The following is a 27,524-nucleotide window of genomic DNA, read 5'->3' as shown; positions in this document are numbered from 1 at the left end:
CTAAGCCACCCCAAAAGAATGAAGTCAAACCTACTGTGCCAAATACACCCCGACGGTGCTATAGATGTCAAGGATTAGGGCACATTGCCTCTGAATGTCCTAACAAAAAGGTCATAACTCTTGCGGAGTATGAAGCCATAGAAGAAGGATACGAAGAGGAGGAAGAGGAGGAGAATATGGAGAGGAAGAAGAGGGACGTTACATTGGACCTGATGATGGTGAATGTTTAGTGGTTCGAAGAGCTCTTAGTGGTATACCTACTAATGAGGAACAATTGCAAAGAGAGGCTATCTTTCACACGAGGTGCACCATAGGAGGCAAAGTTTGTTCCTTAATCATAGATGGAGGCAGTTGCACCAACGTAGCCTCACAAACCTTGGTTACTAAGTTAAACCTACAAACTAATCCTCACCCTAACCCATATGTCATACAATGGTTGAATCAAGGAAAAGGAATACATGTTTCTTCACGTGTATTATTAGCTTTCACCATTGGAAAGGAGTATAAGGAAGAATTGTGGTGTGATGTTATCCCCATGGATGCGTGCCATGTTCTATTGGGAAGACCTTGGATGTTTGATAGAAAGGTAATACATGATGGTTACAAGAATACTTATGCTTTTGTGAAGAATCAAAAGAAGATTGTCCTAACCCCTTTATATCCACGGCACAAAGAACATACCAACAATACAACCAAAAATCCAGTATCCCTCACCACCCTCATCAAATCATCTTACCATGAATATGAGTCATTCCAAGAGCTCATTTTGAGTGGTTTAGATCAAACCCTCATCCAAAATCCGAACCACAACACCCTTTCTGACCCCTTTGCTCAATCAATTCAAACATGTTTTTCCACAAGAAATACCCCCTGGCCTACCCCCTAAACGAGACATCACAACAAGATTGACCTTATTCCCGGAGTTAGCCTACCTAATAAACCTGCTTATAGGACAAATCCTAAAGAAACCGAAGAGATAAGGAGGCAAGTGGAGGAATTAAAGGTGAAAGGCTTGATTAGGGAGTCACTTAGTCCTTGTGCTGTCCCTACATTACTAGTACCTAAGAAGAATGGTGAATGGCGTATGTGTGTTGATAGTAGGGCCATCAACAAAATCACTATAAAGTATCGGTTTCCTATTCCAAGATTGAATGATCTTCTAGATGATTTACATGGTTCGAAAGTCTTTTCAAAGATAGACCTAAGGAGTGGTTATCACCAGATTCGAATCCATGAAGGGGATGAGTGGAAGACGGCCTTTAAAACAAAAGAAGGATTGTATGAATGGCTAGTCATGCCATTTGGATTGTCAAATGCACCAAGCACATTCATGAGGTTAATGAACCAAACTTTAAAACCTTTTCTTGGTCGATTTGTAGTGGTGTATTTCGATGACATTTTGGTGTATAGCAAGAATGAATTGGAGCATGTTGATCATTTACACCAAGTGTGCGAAGTTTTGGAGAAGGAACAATCTATGGAAACCTTGAGAAGTGTCATTTCTTCTCAAATCAGGTTGCCTTTCTTGGCTTCCTTGTTTCACATGATGGCATTGAAGTAGATGAAAAGAAGGTGCAAGCCATTAGAGAATGGCCAGTTCCAAGTTCCATCCAACAAGTAAGAAGTTTCCATGGCTTAGCTTCCTTTTACAGGAGGTTTGTTCGAGATTTTAGTACTCTCATGGCCCCTATCACTGAGATTACTAAACTTAAGCAATTTGAGTGGAGTCATCAAGCACAAAAGGCATTTGAAGAGGTTAAGCTTCGACTCACCACAGCCCCTATCTTGGCCTTGCCTAGCTTCGAAGACATTTTTGAAGTAGAATGTGATGCTTCTGGAGTTGGTATTGGTGCGGTCCTTTCTCAAAGTGGACGCCCCATAGCCTACTTTAGTGAGAAATTAAATGAAGCAAAGAGGAAGTATTCTACCTATGACAAAGAGTTCTATGCTCTTGTGAGGTCTCTTGACCATTGGCGACATTATTTGATTGCAAAAGAGTTCATCTTACATTCTGATCATGAGGCTCTCAAATACCTACAAAGCCAACAAAAACTTCAGCCACGCCATGCCAAGTGGGTAGAATTCTTGCAAGCCTATCATTTTGTCATCAAGCATAAATCCGGAAAGATGAACAAGGGTGCTGATGCTTTGTCCCGAAGGTATTTACTACTTACTTCCCTTAGAAATCGAGTCATTGGATTGGAAGTATTAAAGGAAGGCTATAGTGATGATCCAGATTTTGGTGAAATATTTGCAAAGTGTCAAGATCATGCTCATGGAGACTATCATATCTATGAAGGTTTTCTATTCAAAAACAAGAGACTATGCGTGCCTAAACATAGTGTAAGAGAATCTCTAATCCGAGAATTTCATGAAGGTGGCCTAGCTGGACACTTTGGTATTGAGAAGACCTATACCTTGGTGAGTGATTACTTCTTTTGGCCTAGAATGGTGAAGGATGTCGAGTACATTGTTAAAAGGTGTGTAGCTTGTCAACACGCCAAAGGTCACTCTCTTCCTCAAGGTCAACATCTACCCCTTCCTACCCCACAAGCCCCATGGGAAGACATTAGCCTTGATTTTATCACGGGACTTCCTAGAACAAAACACAACAAAGATGCTGTGATGGTAGTAGTTGATAGATTTTCAAAGATGGCTCATTTTATCCCTAGCCATACTACTCATGATGCGGTTCAAACAGCTCTTTTGTACTTCAAAGAAGTGGTTCGTTTGCATGGAGTGCCAAGGAGCATGGTTAGTGATCGTGATACTAAGTTCCTAAGTCATTTTTGGCTTACATTGTGGAAAAAGATGGGAACCAAGTTGAAGTTTAGCACATCATCTCACCCACAAACTGATGGACAAACCGAGGTAACTAATCGAACCTTGGGAACATTACTACGAGCCCTAGCCACTAAAAGTCCGAGACAATGGGAAGACATGCTACCCCATGCGGAATTTGCATACAATAGGGTACCACATAAGACCACTGGAATGAGTCCTTTTGAAATTGTGTATGGGATCAATCCATGTACTCCTCTTGATTTAGCTCCCCTTCCCATTCGAGAGAAATTTAGTAAAGAAGCTGATGAGCGTGCTAAAGAGATAAAGAAGCTTCATGAACTTGTGAGGACAAGAATCATGCGTGCCAATGAAAAGATCAAAGAAAGAATTGATAAAAAGAAGCATGATATTCAATTTTCTCCCGGAGATTGGGTATGGATTCACCTAAGGAAGGAACGTTTTCCTTCTAAAAGGCGTTCCAAGTTAAGTCCTAGAACAGATGGTCCCTTCAAAGTTCTTGAGAAGATCAATCCCAATGCTTACAAGATTGAATTACCAGGTGACTATGGTGTTTCTTCTTCTTTTAACATTTCGGATCTTAGTCCATTTTATGAAGATGAAGGTGATCTTCCAAGTTTGAGGTCAAACTTTTCTCAACAAGGGGAGGATGTTGTAGATGGTGACGAGGCTGCGCCACCATTAAAGGTTGCCAAGGATACTAAGCTAATTCATTTAGTTGGTGATTGTATCTTCCTTCTTAAACTTGATGAGTTAAATGCTTCTTTCATGGAAGTCTTTAATTTGATTCATTAAGTCCTCATTTTCATTGTTGTTCTTTTGTTTAAATAAGTTAGCAATAGTATAGTTGAGTCCTTAAATCCATAGGAATGTCGTGTGTTTTCTTTGAGTACTTTCATTATTTTATGTAGTTGTTTCGAGTTGTATTCGAATTTTGTATTCGATTTAAATCCATAGAGTCCTTGTACGAATTATTAGCTTAAGTTGTAATGAAGCAAGAATGAAGAAGCTAAGGAAGCACGTCCAAGTTACACGTGATGATGGCTGAATTATAGGAGTTGGTTACACTCCTTGATCACACGTTCAAAGTACAACAAACTGCCCTATCTTCAAGGCGTGCAAGAGTGGATGAGGAAGTGCGTGAATGGCAGCAATAAAATAGGAGAAGGTTGTTTCCTTGCACGTTGATAACTAGCCGTTGTGGCTTGGTGGTTATTTGATTAGTTGGACCACTCTTCTTTTGTCAAAGCCATGATTCGTACATGTAATAGTGGATAGTTATTTGTTATTTTCTTTTGTTTAGAAAATCAGAAAATTAAGTTGTAACAAGTCCTATTTATATTTGGACAAAGTGAATGGAAAGGACATGACTTTTATGACTTAAAACGTGAGTTTTTATTTTGCTTAATACTTTGCATTCTTGGATTGGAATCAAGTGTTTAGTGCCTATGCTTAACTAACCTTAGCAAGTTAGTTTGTGTTCTTAGGACCTTTTAGATTGCTTGGTGGTGTGACTTATCCAAGTAGTTTAAAAGTTGCTATTCAATCAAACTTGTGGATTCAAGTCATTGATTGTCTAATTCTATCATATTCCGTCCTGGCTCAGTGCCATGCTCAGTGCCACACTCAGTGCCACTGCTAGTCGAAACCTTTAAACTTGTATACTTCGAGTGTTACTCCAATTATACAACAAAGTACAAGGGGATTCAGGTGTTTTGAGACTTGTTATTGATCTTACTAACCACAAACACTTCATTTGCTTTATAATTCTTTTTTTAGTTGTTGAATGATATAGGGTTCCTATTATGTTTGAGTCTAATTCCATCAAATTAGGTGTGTATGTGTTTTAATTTAACAATTCGAGTGCATTGCATTGAATTTACAAATTGAGGGTTGTGTGGATCCTAATAGAGGTTAATAAAAGATCCTCTAGTTCTCGAGCTAATAACAAAGCCTATTCAATATAAAGATTCAATCTTTATGCCCTATTTCATATAAAGATTGAATCTTTCAACAATTCAATATAAAGATTCAATCTTTATGCCTTATTTCATATAAAGATCGAATCTTTCAACAAGTACAAGGGGATTCGGGAGTTTTGAGACTTGTAATGGATTTTACTATCCACGAACACATCATTTGCTTTATAATTCTTTTTTTAGTTGTTGAATGATATAGGGGTCCTATTATGTTTGTGAGTCTAATTCCCTCAAATTAGGTGAGTATGCGTTTTAAGTTAACAATTCGGGTGTATTGCATTGAATTTGCAAATTGAGGGTTGTGTGGATCCTAATAGAGGTTAATAAAAGATCCTCTAGTTCTCGAGCTAACAACAAAGCCTATTCAATATAAAGATTCAATCTTTATGCCTATTTCATATAAAGATCGAATCTTTCAACAATTCAATATAAAGATTCAATCTTTATGCCCTATTTCATATAAAGATCGAATCTTTCAGCAATTTAATATAAAGATTCAATCTTTATGCCCTATTTCATATAAAGATCGAATCTTTCAATAAGTACAAGGGGATTCAGGTGTTTTGAGACTTGTTATTGATCTTACTAACCACGAACACTTCATTTGCTTTATAATTCTTCTATTAGTTGTTGAATGATATAGGGTTCCTATTATGTTTGTGAGTCTAATTTCCTCAAATTAGGTGTGTATGTGTTTTAATTTAACAATTCGAGTGCATTGCATTGAATTTACAAATTGAGGGTTGTGTCGATCCTAATAGAGGTTAATAAAAGATCCTCTAGTTCTCGAGCTAACAACAAAGCCTATTCAATATAAAGATTCAATCTTTATGCCCTATTTCATATAAAGATTGAATCTTTCAACAATTCAATATAAAGATTCAATCTTTATGCGTTATTTCATATAAAGATCGAATCTTTCAACAAGTACAAGGGGATTCGGGTGTTTTCAGACTTGTTATGGATTTTACTATCCACGAACACATCATTTGCTTTATAATTCTTTTTTTAGTTGTTGAATGATATAGGGGTCCTATTATGTTTGTGAGTCTAATTCCCTCAAATCAGGTGTGTGTGTTTTAATTCAACAATTCGAGTGCATTGCATTGAATTTACAAATTGAGGGTTGTGTGGATCCTAATAGAGGTTAATGAAAGATCCTCTAGTTCTCGAGCTAACAACAAAGCCTATTCAATATAATGATTCAATCTTTATGCCCTATTTCATATAAAGATCGAATATTTCAACAATTCAATATAAAGATTTAATCTTTATGCCCTATTTCATATAAAGATCGAATTTTTCAACAATTCAATATAAAGATTCGATCTTTATGCCCTATTTCATATAGGAAAAATTGTCAGGAATAAGTTAACCTTTGCGTTGACCGCTTTTAACAAGTCAACCTTCATTTATTCCAGTAGCAAGTCAGACTTGTACATGCATTAACTTTTAACAAGTTTTTTAACTTGTGACTTGAACAACATGTAAACTTTTCATTAATTCCCTTTGACTTATTGACTCTGTCAAAAAAAATTCCCTCCACATTTCGTTTCCCCTAACTGTTGGTTTACCCCTCTCTCTCTCTCCTGTTCTTCTTCTCCAAGTCAGGCATTGAAGCTCAAGCAAATCAAAGTTCGAATCTTTGCATCAGAGGTAAGTTCGTAATTCCTTTTATTTCGTTTTGCGCAGCAGAATTTTCTGGAATTTTTCAATTTTCTTAGTCGAAAATCTTGGCTGAATGCATGTGTGTGGTGTTTGATTGTTTTTTGCGTAATAGTTAATTACTTGCTTTAAAATGGTTTGATGTTGACTGTAAACAATTAGGGTTGCAATTTTGGGTTGAATTATGGTTGTTGATGATGAATCAATTACTTAGTTTAGGGTTTCCATCCTTTTTTTTGTTATGTGTTTGGTATGTTTGTGTTAAATGTATTTAAACTGGGTTGGAACTTATATTGAGAAATATATTGAATTTTTTAGGTGGCAATGGCTAGTAGTGTTTGGGATACTGTTACCTTAAGGTATTGGCATGGTGGTAGATTTAAAGAAGCTAGTACAGGGGAGTTAATATATGCAGGGGGGCAAGGGAAGACAATTGGTGTTGTTCCTGATGAGTTATGTTTTTGGGAGACTATGGATATGGCTAAGAAGTGTGGGGATTATAGCATAGTTGAGGCAGTTTTCTATTTACTTCCTGGGATGGGTTTGAAAGATGGGTTGGTAAAGGTAGAAGATGACAAGAGCGTTATTGCACTTTGTGATATAGCAAAGAAACAGAAAAGTGTGGACTTGTATGTGTTGCATCAGCAGGCTTACCCCACTTTCCCACATAAATCTCCCTCTAAATCTCCTAGTAAGACAGTAACTCCTTCTCAACCACCTGAAACACAATTAAAAAATCAAAAAGCAACCAAGCCCCAAAAGCTTACACCAAAAAGGGCCCCACCACCTGTTACAAATATCTCCCCAAGAACTAGATCTAGGTTAAAGGAAATAGATGAGGTTATAATAGTGGACTATGCAACCTTTGCAGCAGAATGCAACCCTACTTCAGAACCACTTTCTCCCACAGAACAACAACAGCCTCCAACTCCAAACAATTCACCAGTTCTTCCATTATCCACTGAAAAAACTCCTTCTCCTCCCAGATCTATTGAAGCACCTACACAACCATCTTCTGGCATATCTTCAAAAACAATAGATAGTCCACTAACATTGAGAGAATTAAGTGGTGAGTCTAGTGATGATAAAAATTATGAGCCTGAAAACATTGGGGGAGAGGCTGAAGATAGTGGGTTAGATAATTTGGATTTCATAACAGATGAGGAGGGTCATTCTAATGATGGGAGTGAGGATGAGGAACTTGAAAGTGAACCAATTTTAGATGAATCAGATAATAGTGATGAGGAGTATGTTGATGCTAGGGAGAGAGTTAGAAGCTGCTCTTCTAGGATCCAAGCAATTGCTAAGCAATTACAGAGGGAGGCTGCTGAAGGGAAATTGAATTCACAACCAGCTACAGAATCAGACCAACAAGAAAATGAGAATGAATCTAAGTATTATGACAGTGATGAAGATATTGATACACCACCAGTGAGTGGTGATGAGGGTGAACATGAAAGAAAAGGGAGGAGAGCTTTGTTGGTAGGAAAAAATACCGACTTCTCCACCTTTGTTTGGAAAGTAGGACAGAGATTTCCAAACAAGGAGAGCTTTAAACAGGCAGTGGCTAGGTATGCCATTTTCCAAGGTAGGAATGTGAGTGTGGTTTTAAGTAACAAAAACAGAAGGCAAGAGTGTGGAGTAAAGTGTTCCTCAGGGTGTCCCTTTTATCTGTATTCCTCTTGGCACTCAAACAAAGCCAGTTTCATTGTGAAGAAAGTGGTGAATGAGCATAGGTGTCAGAGAAATATGAAGAAGAACAAACAATTGAAAAGCAAATGGGTTGCAGCTGAGATGTTGGAAGTGTTTAAGGCTAGGCCACATTGGCCAGCCAAAGAGATTATTGAAACAGTGAGGAGGGCTTATAAGGTTATTGTGCATAAGGATTTTGCTTATAAGGTGAAGTACCATGCACATCAGATGTTACATGGCTCTATGCAAGATCATTACAAGAAGCTGGGAAGATATATTGCAGCTTTGAAAAAGGAAAGTCCTCAAACTATCACTGAGTTAGTTGTGGATGGCAGTCCAGGAACAAACCCTCCCACATTCCAGAGGTTATTTAATTGTTTTGATGGACTAAGGGAAGGTTGGAAACAAGGATGTAGAAGAATAATATGTGTTGATGCAGCTTTCTTGAAGACTTTTTTAGGGGGTCAGATAATATCAGCTGTTGGTAGGGATGCTAATGAACAGATGTATCCCATTGCATGGGCAGTGGTGGAGGGAGAGAATTTACTATCATGGGAATGGTTTTTCACACATCTACAATCATGCTTGGAGCTTGGTGATGGAGATGGATATGCAATTGTATCAGATGAGCATATGGTAATATTTCTTCTTCCTAAACTTATTATTTCCTATTTAATTAGCTTTTATTGTAATTGCTCAACTAAATTAGCTAACCTAAATGTTACTAACTAGCATATCATAAATAACCTAGCAAACTAAGTACATTAGTTAGTTTAATTTCTACTTTTAACTCATCTAAACTAACCTAAAGTTTGCATATCACTGAGTTAGTTAGGTTAATATCAGTTAACTTACATAATCTAATCTACTTTTAATTAGCATATCACTGAGTTAGTTAGGTTAATATCAGTTAACTTAGTTTGCATATCCACTAAACATAAAGTTCTAATTAACTTTACTACTATTTGTTAGGCCATTTTGAGTGCTGTTGCTAAGGTACTACCTAAGGCAGAGCATAGACATTGTGCTCGACATGTCTATGCTGATTGGCACAAAACATATAAAGGTGATGATATGAAACTACTATTCTGGAAGATTGCTAAGGCATACAACATGGCTGATTTTGAAGATGCTTTGAGTGAATTAGAAAAAGAAAATGCAATTGCTTGCTGCTTTTAGAGCTATAACCACCTGTTTTTTGTAGAGCATTTATGAGTCCTAGGATTAAATCTGATCCATCACTAATAACATGGCTGAAACCTTTAATGGTTTTATAATCAATGCTAGAACCAAGCATTTGATTTACATGATGGAGGATATTAGGGTGGCACTTATGCAAAGATTATGTAATAAGAGGCAGTCAATGGAGAAGTCAAGTGGCAAGATATGTCCTAGGATCCAAGCTATGCTTGATAAAGAGAAGGATAAGGCAGCTAATTGTGATGTGATGCCCTCCATAGAGCACATTTTCAATGTCAGATATTATCTTGATCAGCTCATTGTAGACTTACATTCTAGGACCTGTACATGTAGAAAATGGGATCTGCTTGGAGTGCCTTGTTGTCATGCAGTTGCATGTTTATTCTTTTTGCATAAAGATGCAGAGGATTATGTAGATGAAGCTTATAGGAGAGAAGCATATTTGACAGCTTATGGGGGCTCTATACCACCTTGTGAGGGTGAAAGGTTCTGGCCAAGAGTGGAGTGTGATCTAGATCCACCAAAAATAAAAGTTGGTCCAGGGAGGCCAAGAAAAAACAGAATAAGAGATCCATATGAAGATCCAAAGAAGCCTGGTGTTCTAACTAGGCATGGTATGCAAATGACTTGCACCAACTGTAATGAGAAGGGTCATAACAAGAGGGGTTGTCCTAGGAAAGATTCTGCTGTGCAACAACAACCTCCAACCAAAAAGCCAAGAGGGAGGCCAAAGAAACAAGCAGCAAGTACTGAACCAGTTGCACAATCACAACCTTCTGCCAATCATCACTCTACTACTGCTCAGCCAACCCAACTTGGAAGGGGAGGCAGAATGATTTTGGGTGGAGTAGGTGCAAGAGGAGGCTCCAATGCAAGAGGCAGAGGGAGGAATGGACATGCTGGTGGCAGAGGGAGGAGTGAGAAGCTGGTGGCAGAGGGAATACAAGAGGCAGGGGCAGAAGAGGAAATCAGGTCTAAGCATAATTAACAGTTGGTTTTTTGTTATTTTTTACACTTGCATAACTTATTCAACTGAAAACTCTTTTGTGTTGGTGTTTGTGTAGGTACCAGTTGGTGTTGGGGTTTACATAGACACTCAATCAAGCCAAGCTTCAACTTTTTTAAACCCTACACAGTAGGAGGATGCTGCATTACTACAATTATTTAAGTTGGTTTACTAGCAAGTTTTCCTTTACAAAACAACAAAATTTGTAATAGATAATCTAGTATGGATATTCCCATGTTAAAACATTTGTGCTTACCTTTTGGAAAGTACGGATATTTCGATGATTATCAATGAAGCTAGTATATTTTGGTGAAAATTTGATGTACTTATCGTTATAGTTGTACATTTGAAGCCACTTGTGGAAAATGAAGCCACTATTAGCCAAATTCTATTGAACATGTATATACCAAAGTTGAAAGTGATCAAAATGATATCAGATTTCATTCATCAAAGTTCAAACCATACATGTTCATAACCTAGCCAATTAATACATAACTTAATAACCTAAATACATTCAACTAAATACTACTTTTACTTAAGAATCAAAAACACCAAAAAAATGAAAAGTGCAAAAAATAGGGCAACCATCAATACTGTCAAAATATACTTCATGGCACACATTTTTAACTCTAAACCCTCTTTCTTCAATTGCTTCACCTCTGCTTGTAGTTTCCCAATCTTCTTGTTCAATTCCTTTATCTTATCTTCACTCAACTTTTGCAACATCTCCATTTCTACTATTGTAGTATCCTTCTCCAACAACCGAAATTGCAAATCTTCAACATCATCCACCAACTTAAACATGTCACACTTAGTGTTCTACAAATCGAAATTGAAAAAAATTAGTTTTCCTTGTTTAGCAAAGTAAAAAATATTTAAAGAATCTAATTAACTTACGGGCCAAAGTGGGCATCCATAAAATTAAGCACCGGGGTTGGATCCCTTCTTAACGGTTCTGACCACGGCATCATTTCCACACTTGCACTTCACTTTTGGGTACAGAACCCTAGCTGAATTCGAAGAATTCCCAGACCCACACGAGCTTTGTCTTCGCGATGACATGTTGAAGAGGGAGGGAAAAAAACGAAAAGTAGGAAGAAAAGAAGAAGAGGCAGAGTATGAAAGAGGGAGGAAGAAGCAGTTGGTTGGGTGGGTTTTATAATAGGTGGGAAAATTTTTAAGATTAATTAAAAAAAACCTAACGGATCTTTACTTACCTGTTGGAACCTACTATTGCAGGTTACCATTTAAAAAAACTTGTTAAAAGTTAATGCATGTACAAGTCTGACTTGCTACTGGAATAAATGAAGATTGACTTGTTAAAAGCCGTCAACGCAAAGGTTAACTTATTCCTGACAATTTTTCCTTTCATATAAAGATCGAATCATTCAACAAGTACAAGGGGATTCGGGTGTTTTGAGACTTGTTATTGATTTTACTAACCACGAACACATCATTTGCTTTATAATTCTTTTTTTAATTGTTGAATGATATAAGGGTCCTATTATGTTTGTGAGTCTAATTCCCTCAAATTAGGTGTGTATGCGTTTTAATTTAACAATTCGAGTGCATTGCATTGAATTTACAAATTGAGGGTTCTGTCGATCATAATAGAGGTTAATAAAAGATCCTCTAGTTCTCGAGCTAACAACAAAGCCTATTCAATTTAAAGATTAAATCTTTATGCCCTATTTCATATAAAGATCGAATCTTTCAACAATTCAATATAAAGATTTAATCTTTATGCCCTATTTCAAATAAAGATCGAATTTTTCAACAATTCAATATAAAGATTCAATCTTTATGCCCTATTTCATATAAAGATCGAATCTTTCAACAAGTACAAGGGGATTCAGGTGTTTTGAGACTTGTTATTGATTTTACTAACCACGAACACATCATTTGCTTTATAATTCTTTTTTTAGTTTGTGAATGATATAGGGGTCCTATTATGTTTGTGAGTCTAATTCCCTCAAATTAGGTGTGTATGCGTTTTAATTTAACAATTCGTGTGCATTGCATTGAATTTACAAATTGAGGGTTGTGTCGATCCTAATAGAGGTTAATAAAAGATCCTCTAGTTCTCGAGCTAACAACAAATCCTATTCAATATAAAGATTCAATCTTTATGTCCTATATTCATATAAAGATTGAATCTTTCAACAATTCAATATAAAGATTCAATCTTTATGCCTTATTTCATATAAAGATTGAATCTTTCAACAAATACTAGGGGATTCGGGTGTTTCAAGACTTGTTATTGATTTTACTATCGACGAACACATCATTTGCTTTATAATTATTTTTTTAGTTGTTGAATGATATAGGGGTCGTAGTATGTTTGTGAGTCTAATTCCCTCAAATCAGGTGTGTGTTTTTTAATTCAACCATTCGAGTGCATTGCATTGAATTTGCAAATTGAGGGTTGTGTGGATCCTAATAGAGGTTAATAAAAGATCCTTTAGTTCTCGAGCTAACAACAAAGCCTATTCAATATAAAGATTCAATCTTTATGCCCTATTTCATATAAAGATCGAATCTTTCAACAATTCAATATAAAGATTCAATCTTTATGCCCTATTTCATATAAAGATCGAATCTTTCAACAATTCAATATAAAGATTCAATCTTTATGCCCTATTTCATATAAAGATCGAATCTTTCAACAAGTATAATGGGATTCAGGTGTTTTGAGACTTGTTATTGATCTTACTAACCACGAACACTTCATTTGCTTTATAATTCTTTTTTTAGTTGTTGAATGAGATAGGATTCCTATTATGTTTGTGAGTCTAATTCCCTCAAATTAGGTGTGTATGTGGTTTAATTTAACAATTCGAGTGCATTGCATTGAATTTACAAATTGAGGATTGTGTCGATCCTAATAGAGGTTAATAAAAGATCCTCTAGTTCTCGAGCTAACAACAAAGCCTATTCAATATATAAAGATTCAATCTTTATGCCCTATTTCATATAAAGATTGAATCTTTCAACAATTCAATATAAAGATTCAATCTTGATGCCTTATTTCATATAACGATCGAATCTTTCAACATGTACAAGGGGATTCGGGTGTTTTGAGACTTGTTATGGATTTTACTATCCACGAACACATCATTTGCTTTATATTTCTTTTTTTAGTTGTTGAATGATTTAGGGGTCCTATTATGTTTGTGAGTCTAATTCCCTCAAATTAGGTGAGTATGCGTTTTAATTTAACAATTCGAGTGCATTGCAATGAATTTGCAGATTGAGGGTTGTGTGGATCCTAATAGAGGTTAATAAAAGATCTTCTAGTTCTCGAGCTAACAACAAAGCCTATTCAATATAAAGATTCAATCTTTATGCCCTTATTATATAAAGATCGAATCTTTCAACAATTCAATATAAAGATTCAATCTTTATGCCCTATTTCATATAAAGATCGAATCTTTCAGTAATTCAATATAAAAATTCAATCTTTATGCCCTATTTCATATAAAGATCGAATCTTTCAACATGTACAAGGGGATTCGGGTGTTTTGAGACTTGTTATTGATTTTACTAACCACGAACACTTCATTTGCTTTATAATTCTGTTTTTAGTTGTTGAATGATATAGGGTTCCTATTATGTTTGTGAGTCTAATTCCCTCAAATTAGGTGAGTATGCGTTTTAATTTAACAATTCGAGTGCATTGCGTTGAATTTGCAAATTGAGGGTTGTGTGGATCCTAATAGAGGTTAATGAAAGATCCTCTAGTTATCGAGCTAACAACAAAGCCTATTCAATATAAAGATTCAATCTTTATGCCCTATGATACATATTGATTAAGCATTCAAGAGCATTCAAAGTAAGTAATAAGAACAAAGGAAACAAAGAACAATCGGATGTATCTAACCGGTTCAATTTGATTGAACAACCACCATTTCACAACCCAATTACCACCAAACTAAGATCAAGTTATAACAATAAGCTTCTAACTTGCATCTACTTTGAGTTTCATCCACCAATTCAATGATTAAGTGAAAGAATTAAACAAAGATTTGATAAAAGGCCAAACTGACCGTGAAGAGCAATAAGCACACAGCTTAATGTTTTGAGTGTAACTCTCTTAATTTTGATTCAAAATGACTTAATTCCAAAAGGATAGCAAAGCTAACATATTTGTTTACATTGTGTCCAAATTTCGGCTGATTTGGACTTCCCTAGCTATGCCAACTAAGCTAATAAAATACATGAAACAACAATTACAATCTGTCCAGCACACTTCCTACAAACTAGCTTAGATTTCTATTGGAAGTTACAAAACAGTAAAACTACCAATAGGATACTAAAGTAGACATATTAAACTATTACTCCTCAAAAGCTTGCTCAATTTGCAGAAGAAATGATGGTTGCCCAAAAGCTTCAAAGAAAGCCTGCTGGGACGCTGGAGCTGGGCAAAGGCATACCTTGCCTTGAAGTCTTCTTCTTTCATTGGATATGGCCTTGGTTGCCCATGTGATCTTCATATGGCTTCCTTCACTTCCCAAGGCTTCAAATCAGTAGGTGGTGGCAACCAAAAGCAGCAAAAACATCTCCTAAACTAGCTTACACAAATCGGATTACATGAGCTTTTACTAGCTTATCTCTTAAAGCATGATTAACATAACTTAAACATGTATTAGGCTACTAATCACTTACTAAACTTGATTAACAATACATAATGATGTTTAAGGTGTCATTAAGTATTACTAATCTTGCTTAAGTAGAGATTAACATAGGATTAGCCCTAATCAAGTTGCTTAAGTAAGGTTTTAGAATAAACCGAGCTAGTTAGGCTTAGAAATTGAACCTCCTTTACCATGTTCTCCCTTGATCATGTAGAAGAAGACCTTGGTTGCTTGAATTAGATGCTCCTGCATCATTCTCCTCAGGTTCGAAAAGGTCTTCTTGTAACTCTGAATCATCTGCAAGATATGGAGCTAAATCACCAACATTGAATGTAGCTGAGATGTTTCCCATTTCATCTGGCAATTCTATCTTGTATGCATTGTTGTTGATCTTTTCTAGCACTTTGAATGGACCATCACTTCGTGGCATTAGCTTGTTCTTCCTCCTTGTAGGAAACCTCTCTTTCCTTAGATGTAACCACACTAGATCACCTGGCTTGTAAAGAACTTCTTTCCTGTGCTTATTTGCTCGAACCTTGTATGCTTCATTCACCTTCTCTATTCTGGTTCGAATTTGCTGATGAAGTTGCTTCATCTCCTTTGCTTTCACTTCAGCTTCTTTGCTACTATGTGCTTCAATAGGAAATGGAAGTAAATCAATAGGACTTAAAGGATTAATCCCATAATTTACCTCAAATGGTGAATGTTTAGTAGCATAAGTTGGTGATCTATTGTAAGCAAACTCAGCATGAGCTAGCTTTAGATCCCAATCCTTCTGAGACTTGTTCACAAGTGTCCTTAGCAGCATAGTTAATGTCCTGTTGGTCACCTCAGTCTGGCCATCAGTTTGAGGATGAGCAGTAGTACTAAACAGCAACTTAGTACCTAAAAGCTTCCACAAGTTCTTCCAGAAATAGCTAAGAAACTTTACATCTTTATCAGAAACAATAGACTTAGGAACTCCATGAAGTCTAATTATTTCTTTAAAGAACAAATCAGCAACATGAATAGCATCATCAGTTTTATTACAAGGAATGAAATGAGCCATTTTAGAGAATCTATCTACTACCACCATGATTGCATCTTTCTGCCTTTGAGTTCTAGGTAGAGCAACAATGAAATCCATGCTCACATCTTCCCATGGTTGAACTGGAACAGGTAGAGGCGTGTAAAGCCCTTGATGAAAGGAGCTTTTAGCCTTCTGACATATAGAACATCGAGCTAGAATAGCATGAACATCTCCTGCAAGTTTCGGCCAGTAGAAGTGTTCCTGCAATACATCAACAGTTTTGTTAATGCCAAAGTGTCCTGCTAGTCCTCCTCCATGAACCTCCTTGATTAGCAAATCCCTTAATGAGCATTTAGGGATACAGCTTGTTGTTTCGAAAAAGAAAGCCATCTTGCAATGAATAAGCTCCATGAGATCCTTCTTTGCATGCTTCTAACAATAAAGAGAAATCTGGATCATCATAATACAAGTCTTTAAGATGGCTAAAGCCAAGCACACGAGCCTCCATAAGAGAAAGCATAGAATGCCTCCTTGATAAAGCATCTGCAACAATGTTAGAAACTCCAGTTTTATATTTTGAAACAAAATCAAAGGACTGAAGGAATTCCACCCATTTTGCATGTCTTGGACTGAGCTTATGTTGTCCATTTATGTACTTCAAAGCCTGATGGTCTGAATGTAACACAAACTGAGCTGGTCTGAGATAATGAGTCCAATGAGTCAAGGCACGAACAATAGCATAGAACTCCTTATCATAAGTGCTGTAGTTGAGTCTGGACTGATTAAGCTTTCACTGAAATAGGCTATGGGGCGCCCTCCTTGTTTAAAAAGCTCCAATGCACACCACTTGCATCACACTCCACTTCAAACACTTTCTTGAAATCAGGTAAGGCTAGAACAGGAGCCTTACTAAGCATGTTCTTCAATTGATCAAATGCTCTTGTGCTGCAGGAGTCCAAATAAAGGACCCTTTCTTGATACACTCAGTCAATGGCGCCAAATGGTGCTAAAGTTCTTGATAAATCTCCTGTAAAAAGAAGCTAAACCATGGAAACTTCGAACCTCAGTGATAGATTTAGGAACTGGCCATGACTTGATTGCTTCCACCTTAGATTCATCCATAGAAATGCCATTAGATGACACTATGAATCCAAGAAATGTCACACTTGAAGTAAAGAACTCACACTTCTCCATCTTTGCATACAGCTTCTTTTCCCTTAGTTTAAGGAAAACCTTCTTGAGATGCATTAGATGTTCCTGTTCACTTTGACTATCACAGAATATCATCAAAATAAACAACAACAAAGATACCAATGAAGGGTCTGAGTACCTCATGCATAAGCTCTCATGAAAGTACTAGGAGCATTTGTCAAACCAAATGGCATCACACGCCACTCATACAAACCACTCTTAGTTTTAAAAGCTGTTTTCCATTCATCACCCTCTTTGATTCTAATCTGATGATAACCACTCTTAAATCAATCTTCGAAAATATAGTGGAACCATGTAACTCATCAAGCAAATCATCAAGTCTAGGTATTGGATACCTATACTTCACTGTTATGTTGTTAATAGCACGACAATCCACACACATCCTCATAGAACCATCCTTCTTAGGAACCAAAATGACAGGTACATGGACTAAGACTTTCTTGCACAAATCCTTTAGCTAACAACTCATTAACTTGTTTTTGTAACTCCTTAGCTTCTTCAGGATTACATCTATAAGCTGGTTTATTAGGTAAAGGGGCGCCAGGGTTAAATCAATTTGGTGTTCAATTCCTCTACTAGGGGGTAACCACATGGAAGATCAATAGGAAAAACATCACCAAACTCCTTCACTAAAGGTCTTAACCATTTCGTGCACTTCATTAATGTTTACATCATTTTCATCCAATAACAACAACAAATACATAACCTTCCCCTTTTCTACAGCTTTATCAAGTTGAGGTTTAGAAAGGATTAAGGTTTTTTTGTTTTGTGTTTTAGGTGAGGTTGTTTTGGTTTAAGATGGTTCGGCCATGGGCTAGGACTAAGTACAATTTTCTTCTTGTTATGCATGAAAGTGTAAGTATTAGTCCTACCATTATGCAAGTTTCTTTATCAGATTGCCAAGGTCTACCTAAGAGTACATGACATGCATCCATAGGTAATACATCACATAAAACTTCATCTTTATAAGAATCACCAAAAGAAAAGCTAATTAAAGCTTGTTTTGTTACCTCCACACAATTGCCATCATTAAGCCAATGAAGCTTATATGGTTTTGGATGTGAGAAAGTAGCATGATTGAGCTTGTCCACCATAGAAGATGAAGCAACATTGGTGCAGCTCCCTCCATCAATGATCATCGAACATATCTTCCCTCCAATCAAGCATTTTGTTTGAAAGATTTGATCCCTTTGAGAAGGAACCAATTCAGCTTCTTTGGCATGAAGAACTCTTCTTAAAACAAGGCTTAAATGATCACCTTGAGTCACCTCTCCAACCTCCAAAGCTTCATCACTTTCGGCCTCCTCTTCATGTTCCTCTTCTTGATTTCTCCTGTTCAAGTGATTCTTCAATGTTTTTAATGTCAATTAAAGTCATTACTCTTTTATTAGGACATTGAGCTTGATAATGACCATAACCATGACACTTAAAGCATTTACATCTGATTTTTTTGAGGTTTCATTCACTATTCCTTCCCTTTATCAACTACTTTCAATCCGCCACTCTTGGGGTGTAAGGAGATGTGTATGGTGTTTTAACATTAGAAACTCCCTTAGAATAGGTAGTTCCCTTCACAAAAGGTTTCTTCTTCTTCTCCTTAATGTGTTTTTCAACTTTAAGAGCTAACTTAAAGAGTTCATCTAAGGTAGAATAAGGATGTAACTCCACCTTCCTCCTAATGTCTTTTTCTAAGCCTCCTAGAAATCTAGACATTGTTTGCTCTTCTCTTTCTTGTACATCTAATTCATTAACAACTTTTCAAACTCATGGATGTAATGTTCTACCCCTTTATGGTCTTGAGAATTTGGCCAATTGTTATAAAATCAAGGGTGTAAGTGATGGTAAAAACTTCTCCCTCATTTTCTTTTTTAGCTTACTCCAACTCTTGATTTTAGGCTTTTGTTTTCTAGTTCTAGCTAAACAACATTTTCCCACCAAAGGGATGCATACCCCTTTAGTTTAGCTACAGCAACTTTGAAAGATTTTACATCATCATACTCCTTAAGTTCAAAGATTCGATCACACCTTGAAACCCACTCCAAATAAGCATCTGGATTAAGGTTTCCATCAAACTCAGGAACCTCTAACTTAATGTCTCTAAAATCATCTTTCTTTTGTGGTTTTCTTCTAGTTCTTGAAGATTCAGAAAGAACCTCCTCACTACTATCATAAGCTACACCTTCATCCTCCACATTTTCTCTCCTTAAAGGTCCTCTAAACCCTCTCTAACAACAGTCATCAAATTAGCCATTTGTTCACTTAAAGTGGCTATTTGATTCTCCACTCCTACCAACCTTGCTTCACTCAAGTTCATACCCTTCTAAACTGATTTTCTTCACCTCCACTCATGATTGATTCAACCTCAATGAAAGTTGGGCTAGAAAGAAAGAAAAGAAGTGTGTTTGGCTTAGAATAGGTTCGGTTTTGGGGGGGATTGTGTTTGGGTTTTGTTTGTGTGTTTAATGTGTTTAAGGGATGAATTAGAATGCTCTTAATCAACCTACAGCTCTGATACCAAATGATACATATTGATTAAGCATTCAAGAGCATTCAAAGAAAGAAACAAGAACAAAGAAAAAGAACAAACGATTGTATCTAACCGGTTCAATTTGATTGAACAACCACCACTTTCACAACCCAATACCACCAAACTAAGATCAAGTTATAACAATAAGCTTCTAACTTGCATCTACTTTGAGTTTCATCCACAATTCAACGATTAAGTGAAAGAATTAAGCAAAGATTTGATAAAGGCCAAACTGACCGAAAGACAATAAGCACACAGCTTAATGTTTTGAGTGTAACTTCTCAATTTTGATTCAAATGACTTAATTCCAAAAGGATAGCAAAGCTAACATATTTGTTTACATTGTGTCCAAATTTCGGCTGATTTGGACTTCCCTAGCTATGCCAACTAAGCTAATAAAAAATGAAACAACAATTACAATCTGCTCAGCACACTTCCTACAAACTAGCTTAGATTTCTATTGGAAGCTACAAAACAGTAAAACTACCAATAGGATACTAAAGTAAATATATTAAACTATTACTCCTCAAAAGCTTGTCCAATTTGCAGCTCAAATGATGATTGCCCACAAGCTTCAAAGATGAGGTGGCTGGACGCTGGAGCTGGGCAGAAGGCATACCTTGCCTTGAAGTCTTCTTCTTTCATTGGATATGGCCTTGGTTGCCCATGTGATCTTCATATGGCTTCCTTCACTTCCCAAGGCTTCAATTCAGTAGGTGGTGGCAACCAAAAGCAGCAAAAATCATTCCTAAACTAGCTTACACAAATCGGATTACATGAGCTTTTACTAGCTTTACTTTAAAGCATGATTAACTAACTTAAACATGTACTTAGGCTACTAATCACTTACTAAACTTGATTAACAATACATAATGATGTTTAAGGTGTCATTAAGTATTACTAATCTTGCTTAAGTAGAGATTAACATAGGATTAGCCCTAATCAAGTTGCTTAAGTAAGGTTTTAGAATAAACCGAGCTAGTTAGGCTTAGAAATTGAACCTCCTTTACCATGTTCTCCTCTTGATCATGTAGAAGAAGACCTTGGTTGCTTGAATTAGATGCTCCTGCATCATATTCCATTGGTAGTTCTTCTGTTTTGTACTTCCAATAGGGTGACTAAGCTAGTTTGTAGGAAGTGTGCTGGAAAGATTGTAATATTTGTATCTTGTATTTTATTAGCTTAGTTGGCATAGCTAGGGAAGTCCAAATCAGCCGAAATTTGGACACAATGTAAACAAATATGTTAGCTTTCTATCCTTTTGGAATTAGATCATTTGAATAAAATTGAGAGTTTATCTCAAAAACTAAGCTGTGTGCTTATTGTATTTCCGGTCAGTTTAGACCATCTCAAATCTTTGCTTAATTTCTTCACTTAAACGTTGAATTAGTGGATGAAACTCAAAGTAGATGCAAGTTAGAAGCTTATTGTTATAACTTGATCTTAGATTGGTGGTATTTGGTTAGTGAAAGTGGTGGTTGTTCAATCAATTGAACCGGTTTGTTAACAAGTCTTATGTTCTCTTTCTTTGTTCTTGTTTCTTTCTTTGAATGCTCTTGTAATCTTAATCAATATGTATCATTTGGTATCAGAGCTGTAGGTTGATTAAGAGCATTCTAATTCATCCCTAAACACATTAAACACACAAAAAAACCCAAACACAATCCCCCCCTAAAACCGAACCTAATTCTAAGCCAAACACACTTCTTTTCTTCTTTCTAGCCTATTCTTGTTGAGGTTGAATCAATCATGAGTGGAGGTGAAGAAAATCAGTTTAGAAGGGATGAACTTGAGTGAAGCAAGGTTGGTAGGAGTGGAGAATCAAATAGCCACTTTAAGTGAACAAATGGCTAATTTGATGACTGTTGTTAGAGAAGGGTTTGAGGACCTTTAAGGAGAGAAATGTGGAGGATGAAGGTGTAGCTTATGATAGTAGTGAGGAGGTTCTTTCTGAATCTTCAAGAACTAGAGAAAACCACAAAAGAAAGATGATTTTAGAGACATTAAGTTAGAGTTCCTGAGTTTGATGGAAACCTTAATCCAGATGCTTTTTGGAGTGGGTTTCAAGGTGTGAGATCTTTGAACTTAAGGAGTATGATGATGTAAAATCTTTCAAGTTGCTGTAGCTAAACTAAAGGGGTATGCATCCCTTTGGTGGGAGAATGTTGTATAGCTAGGAATAGAAAACAAAAGCCTAAAATCAAGAGTTGGAGTAAGCTAAAAAGAAAATGAGGGAGAAGTTTTTACCATCTACTTACACCCTTGATTTGTATAACAAGTTGGCCGAATTAACTCAAGACCATAAAGGGGTAGAACATTACATCCATGAGTTTGAAAAGTTGTTAATGAAATTGATGTACAAGAGAGAGAGGAGCAAACAATGTCTAGATTTCTAGGAGGCTTAGAAAAAGACATTAGGAGGAAGGTGGAGTTACATCTTATTCTACCTTAGATGAACTCTTTAAGTTAGCTCTTAAAGTTGAAAAACACATTAAGGAGAAGAAGAAGAAACCTTTTGTGAAGGGAACTACCTATTCTAAGGGAGTTTCTAATGTTAAAACACCATACACATCTCCTTACACCCCTAAAGTGACGGTTGAAGTAGTTGATAAAGGGAAGAAAGTAGTGGATGAAACCTCAAAAAAATCTGATGTAAAGTGCTTTAAGTGTCATGGTTATGGTCATTATCAAGCTCAATGTCCTAATAAAAGAGTAATGACTTTAATTGACATTAAAAACATTGAAGAATCACTTGAACAGGAAGAAAACCAAGAAGAGGAGCATGAAGAGGAGGCCGAAAGTGATGAAGCTTTGGAGGTTGGAGAGGTGACTCAAGGACATTTAAGCCTTGTTTTAAGAAGAGTTCTTCATGCCAAAGAAGCTGAATTGGTTCCTCTCAAAGGGATCAAATCTTTCAAACCAAATGCTTGATTGGAGGGAAGATATGTTCGATGATCATTGATGGAGGAGCTGCACAATGTGCTCATCTTCTATGGTGGACAAGCTCAATCATGCTACTTTCTCACATCCAAAACCATATAAGCTTCATTGGCTTAATGATGGCAATTGTGTGGAGGTAACAAAACAAGCTTTAATTAGCTTTTCTTTTGGTGATTCTTATAAGAATGAAGTTTTATGTGATGTATTACCTATGGATGCATGTCATGTACTCTTAGGTAGACCTTGGCAATCTGATAAAGAAACCTTGCATAATGGTAGGACTAATACTTACACTTTCATGCATAAAAGAAGAAAATTGTCTTAGTCCTAGTAGATGGCCGAATCATCTTAAACCAAAAACAACCTCACCTAAAACACAAAACAAAAAAACCTTAATCCTTTCTAAACCTCAACTTGATAAAGCTGTAGAAAAGGGGAAGGTTATGTATTTGTTGTTGTTATTGGATGAAAATGATGTAAACCTTAATGAAGTGCACGAAATGGTGAAACCTTTAGTGAAGGAGTTTGGTGATGTTTTTCCTATTGATCTTCCATGTGGATTACCCCCTAGTAGAGGAATTGAACACCAAATTGACTTAATCCCTGGCGCCCCTTTACCTAATAAACCAGCTTATAGATGTAATCCTGAAGAAGCTAAGGAGTTACAAAAACAAGTTAGTGAGTTGTTAGCTAAAGGATTTGTGCAAGAAAGTCTTAGTCCATGTGCTGTGCCTGTCATTTTGGTTCCTAAGAAGGATGGTTCTATGAGGAGTGTGTGGATTGTCGTGCATTAACATATAACAGTGAAGTATAGGTATCCAATACCTAACTTGATGATTTGCTTGATGAGTTACATGGTTCCACTATATTTTCGAAGATTGATTTGAAGTGGTTATCATCAGATTAGAATCAAAGAGGGTGATGAATGGAAAACAGCTTTTAAAACTAAGAGTGGTTTGTATGAGTGGCGTGTGATGCCATTTGGTTTGACAAATGCTCCTAGTACTTTCATGAGACTTATGCATGAGGTACTCAGCCCTTCATTGGTATCTTTGTTGTTGTTTATTTTGATGATATTCTTGTGTATAGTCAAAGTGAACAGGAACATCTAATGCATCTCAAGAAGGTTTTCCTTAAACTAAGGGAAAAGAAGCTGTATGCAAAGATGGAGAAGTGTGAGTTCTTTACTTCAAGTGTGACATTTCTTGGATTCATAGTGTCATCTAATGGCATTTCTATGGATGAATCTAAGGTGGAAGCAATCAAGTCATGGCCAGTTCCTAAATCTATCACTGAGGTTCGAAGTTTCCATGGTTTAGCTTCTTTTTACAGGAGATTTATCAAGAACTTTAGCACCATCTTGGCGCCATTGACTGAGTGTATCAAGAAAGGGTCCTTTATTTGGACTCCTGCAGCACAAGAAGCATTTGATCAATTGAAGAACATGCTTAGTAAGGCTCCTGTTCTAGCCTTACCTGATTTCAAGAAAGTGTTTGAAGTGGAGTGTGATGCAAGTGGCGTGGGCATTGGAGCTGTTTTGCAACAAGGAGGGCGTCCATAGCCTATTTCAGTGAGAAGCTCAATCAATCTAGACTCAACTACAGCACTTATGATAAGGAGTTCTATGCTATTGTTCGTGCCTTGACTCATTGGACTCATTATCTCAGACCAGCTCAATTTGTGTTACATTCAGACCATCAAGCTTTGAAGTACATAAATGGACAACATAAACTCAGTCCAAGACATGCAAAATGGGTGGAATTCCTTCAGTCCTTTGATTTTGTTTCAAAATATAAAACTGGAGTTTCTAACATTGTTGCAGATGCTTTATCAAGGAGGCATTCTATGCTTTCTCTTATGGAGGCTCGTGTACTTGGCTTTAGTCATCTTAAAGATTTGTATTATGATGATCCAGATTTCTCTTTATTTTAGAAGCATGCAAAGAAGGATCTCATGGAGCTTATTCATTGCAAGATGGCTTTCTTTTTCGAAACAACAAGCTTTGTATCCCTAAATGCTCATTAAGGGATTTGCTAATCAAGGAGGTTCATGGAGGAGGACTAGCAGGACACTTTGGCATTAACAAAACTGTTGATGTATTGCAGGAACACTTCTATGGCCGAAACTTGCAGGAGATGTTCATGCTATTCTAGCTCGATGTTCTATATGTCAGAAGGCTAAAAGTTCCTTTCATCAAGGCTTTACACCACTCTACCTGTTCCAGTTCAACCATGGGAAGATGTGAGCATGGATTTCATTGTTGCTCTACCTAGAACTCAAAGGCAGAAAGATGCAATCATGGTGGTGGTAGATAGATTCTCTAAAATGGCTCATTTCATTCCTTGTAATAAAACTGATGATGCTATTCATGTTGCTGATTTGTTCTTTAAAGAAATAATTAGACTTCATGGAGTTCCTAAGTCTATTGTTTCTGATAAAGATGTAAAGTTTCTTAGCTATTTCTGGAAGAACTTGTGGAAGCTTTTAGGTACTAAGTTGCTGTTTAGTACTACTGCTCATCCTCAAACTGATGGCCAGACTGAGGTGACCAACAGGACATTAACTATGCTGCTAAGGACACTTGTGAACAAGTCTCAAAGGGATTGGGATCTAAAGCTAGCTCATGCTGAGTTTGCTTACAATAGATCACCAACTTATGCTACTAAACACTATCCATTTAAGGTAAATTATGGGATTAATCCTTTAAGTCCTATTGATTTACTTCCATTTCCTATTGAAGCACATAGTAGCAAAGAAGCTGAAGTGAAAGCAAAAGAAATGAAGCAACTTCATCAGCAAATTCGAACCAGAATAGAGAAGGTGAATGAAGCATACAAGGTTCGAGCAAACAAGCACAGGAAGGAAGTTCTTTAACAAGCCAGGTGATCTAGTGTGGTTACATCTAAGGAAGAAAGATTTCCTACAAGGAGGAAGAACAAGCTAATGCCACGAAGTGATGGTCCTTTCAAAGTGCTAGAAAAGATCAACAACAATGCATACAAGATAGAATTGCCAGATGAAATGGGAAACATCTCAGCTACATTCAATGTTGGTGATTTAGCTCCATATCTTGCAGATGATTCAGAGTTACAAGAAGACCTTTTGAACCTGAGGAGAATGATGCAGGAGCATCTATTAAGCAACCAAGGTCTTCTTCTACATGATCAAAAGGAGAACATGGTAAAGGAGGTTCAATTTCTAAGCCTAACTAGCTCGATTTATCTAATCCTATGTTAATCTCTACTTAAGCAAGATTAGTAATACTTAATGACACCTTAAACATCATTATGTTTGTAATCAAGTTTAGTAAGTGATTAGTAGCCTAAGTACATGCTTAAGTTATGTTAATCATGCTTTAAGAGTTAAGCTAGTATAAGCTCATGTAATCCGGTTGTATAAGCTAGTTTTAGGAGTTGTTTTTGCTGCTTTTTGGTGCCACCTCCTACTGAATTGAAGCCATGGGGAAGTGTATGAACCCATATGAAGACCACATGGGCAAGGGAAGCAAAACCAATGAAAGGAGGAGACTTCAAGCAAGGGTATGCTGCTGCCTCATTTTCCAGCGTCCAGCATAGCTTCCCTTTGAAGCTTTTGGGCAGCAATGATTTGTGCTGCAAATGGTACAAGCTTTTGAAGGTTTATAGTTTAATATGTTTACTTTAGTATTCCATTGGTAGTTCTTCTGTTTTGTACTTCCAATAGGGTGACTAAGCTTGTTTGTAGGAAGTGTGCTGGAAAGATTGTAATATTTGTATCTTGTATTTTATTAGCTTAGTTGGCATAGCTAGGGAAGTCCAAATCAGCCGAAATTTGGACACAATGTAAACAAATATGTTAGCTTTGCTATCCTTTTGGAATTAGATCATTTGAATGAAAATTGAGAGTTTTATGCTCAAAACACTAAGCTGTGTGCTTATTGTATTTCCGGTCAGTTTAGACCATTCTCAAATCTTTGCTTAATTCCTTCAGTGAATGAAACTCAAAGTAGATGCAAGTTAGAAGCTTATTGTTATAACTTGATCTTAGATTGGTGGTATTTGGTTAGTGAAAGTGGTGGTTGTTCAATCCAATTGAACCGGTTTGTTAACAAGTCTTATGTTCTCTTTCTTTGTTCTTGTTTCTTTCTTTGAATGCTCTTGTTATCTTAATCAATATGTATCATTTACTATCCACGAACACATCATTTGCTTTATAATTCTTTTTTTAGTTGTTGAATGATATAGGGGCCCTATTATGTTTGTGAGTCTAATTCCCTCAAATCAGGTGTGTGTGTTTTAATTCAACAATTCGAGTGCATTGCATTGAATTTACAAATTGAGGGTTGTGTGGATCCTAATAGAGGTTAATGAAAGATCCTCTAGTTATCGAGCTAACAACTAAGCCTATTCAATATAAAGATTCAATCTTTATGCCCTATTTCATATAAAGATCGAATCTTTTAACAATTCAATATAAAGATTAAATCTTTATGCCCTATTTCATATAAAGATCGAATCTTTCGTCAATTCAATATAAAGATTCAATCTTTATGCCCTATTTCATATAAAGATCGAATCTTTCAACAAGTACAAGGGGATTCGGGTGTTTTGAGACTTGTTATTGATCTTACTAACCACGAACACTTCATTTGCTTTATAATTCTTTTTTTAGTTGTTGAATGACATAGGGTTCCTATTATGTTTGTGAGTCTAATTCCCTCAAATTAGGTGTGTATGTGTTTTAATTTAACAATTCGAGAGCATTGCATTGAATTTACAAATTGAGGGTTGTGTCGATCCTAATAGAGGTTAATAAAAGATCCTCTAGTTCTCGAGCTAACAACAAAGCCTATTCAATATAAAGATTCAATCTTTATGTC

General features: G+C 36.4%; 1 protein-coding gene across 1 annotated transcript; it reads left to right on the top strand.

The window, feature by feature from the left end:
• Window positions 1-9,387: 9,387 nt before the first annotated feature.
• On the top strand, window positions 9,388-10,430 carry LOC130590266 (uncharacterized). The gene is made up of 2 exons (XM_057392330.1): window positions 9,388-10,310; window positions 10,403-10,430. Exons 1-2 carry the CDS (start codon window positions 9,388-9,390, stop codon window positions 10,428-10,430), a joined length of 951 nt encoding a protein of 316 aa, XP_057248313.1.
• The last annotated feature ends 17,094 nt before the right edge of the window (window positions 10,431-27,524 follow it).

The sequence above is a fragment of the Beta vulgaris genome, unplaced genomic scaffold (genome assembly GCF_026745355.1).
Source record: "Beta vulgaris subsp. vulgaris cultivar EL10 unplaced genomic scaffold, EL10.2 EL10_2_Chr_UnSca1, whole genome shotgun sequence".
NCBI lineage: Eukaryota > Viridiplantae > Streptophyta > Magnoliopsida > Caryophyllales > Amaranthaceae > Beta > Beta vulgaris.
The sequence above is the reverse complement of the archived record's forward strand: the minus strand, read 5'-3'. Positions and strand labels throughout refer to the sequence as shown.

What these genes read in the sequence shown, in the direction of transcription:
- LOC130590266 (XM_057392330.1), top strand. Translation starts at nt 9,388, where the DNA reads ATGGCTGAAACCTTTAATGGTTTTATAATCAATGCTAGAACCAAGCAT. An exon ending in GGGGCAGAAGAGGAAATCAG is followed by an intron (nt 10,311 to 10,402) that starts GTCTAAGCATAA and finishes GTGTTTGTGTAG; the next exon opens with GTACCAGTTGGTGTTGGGGT.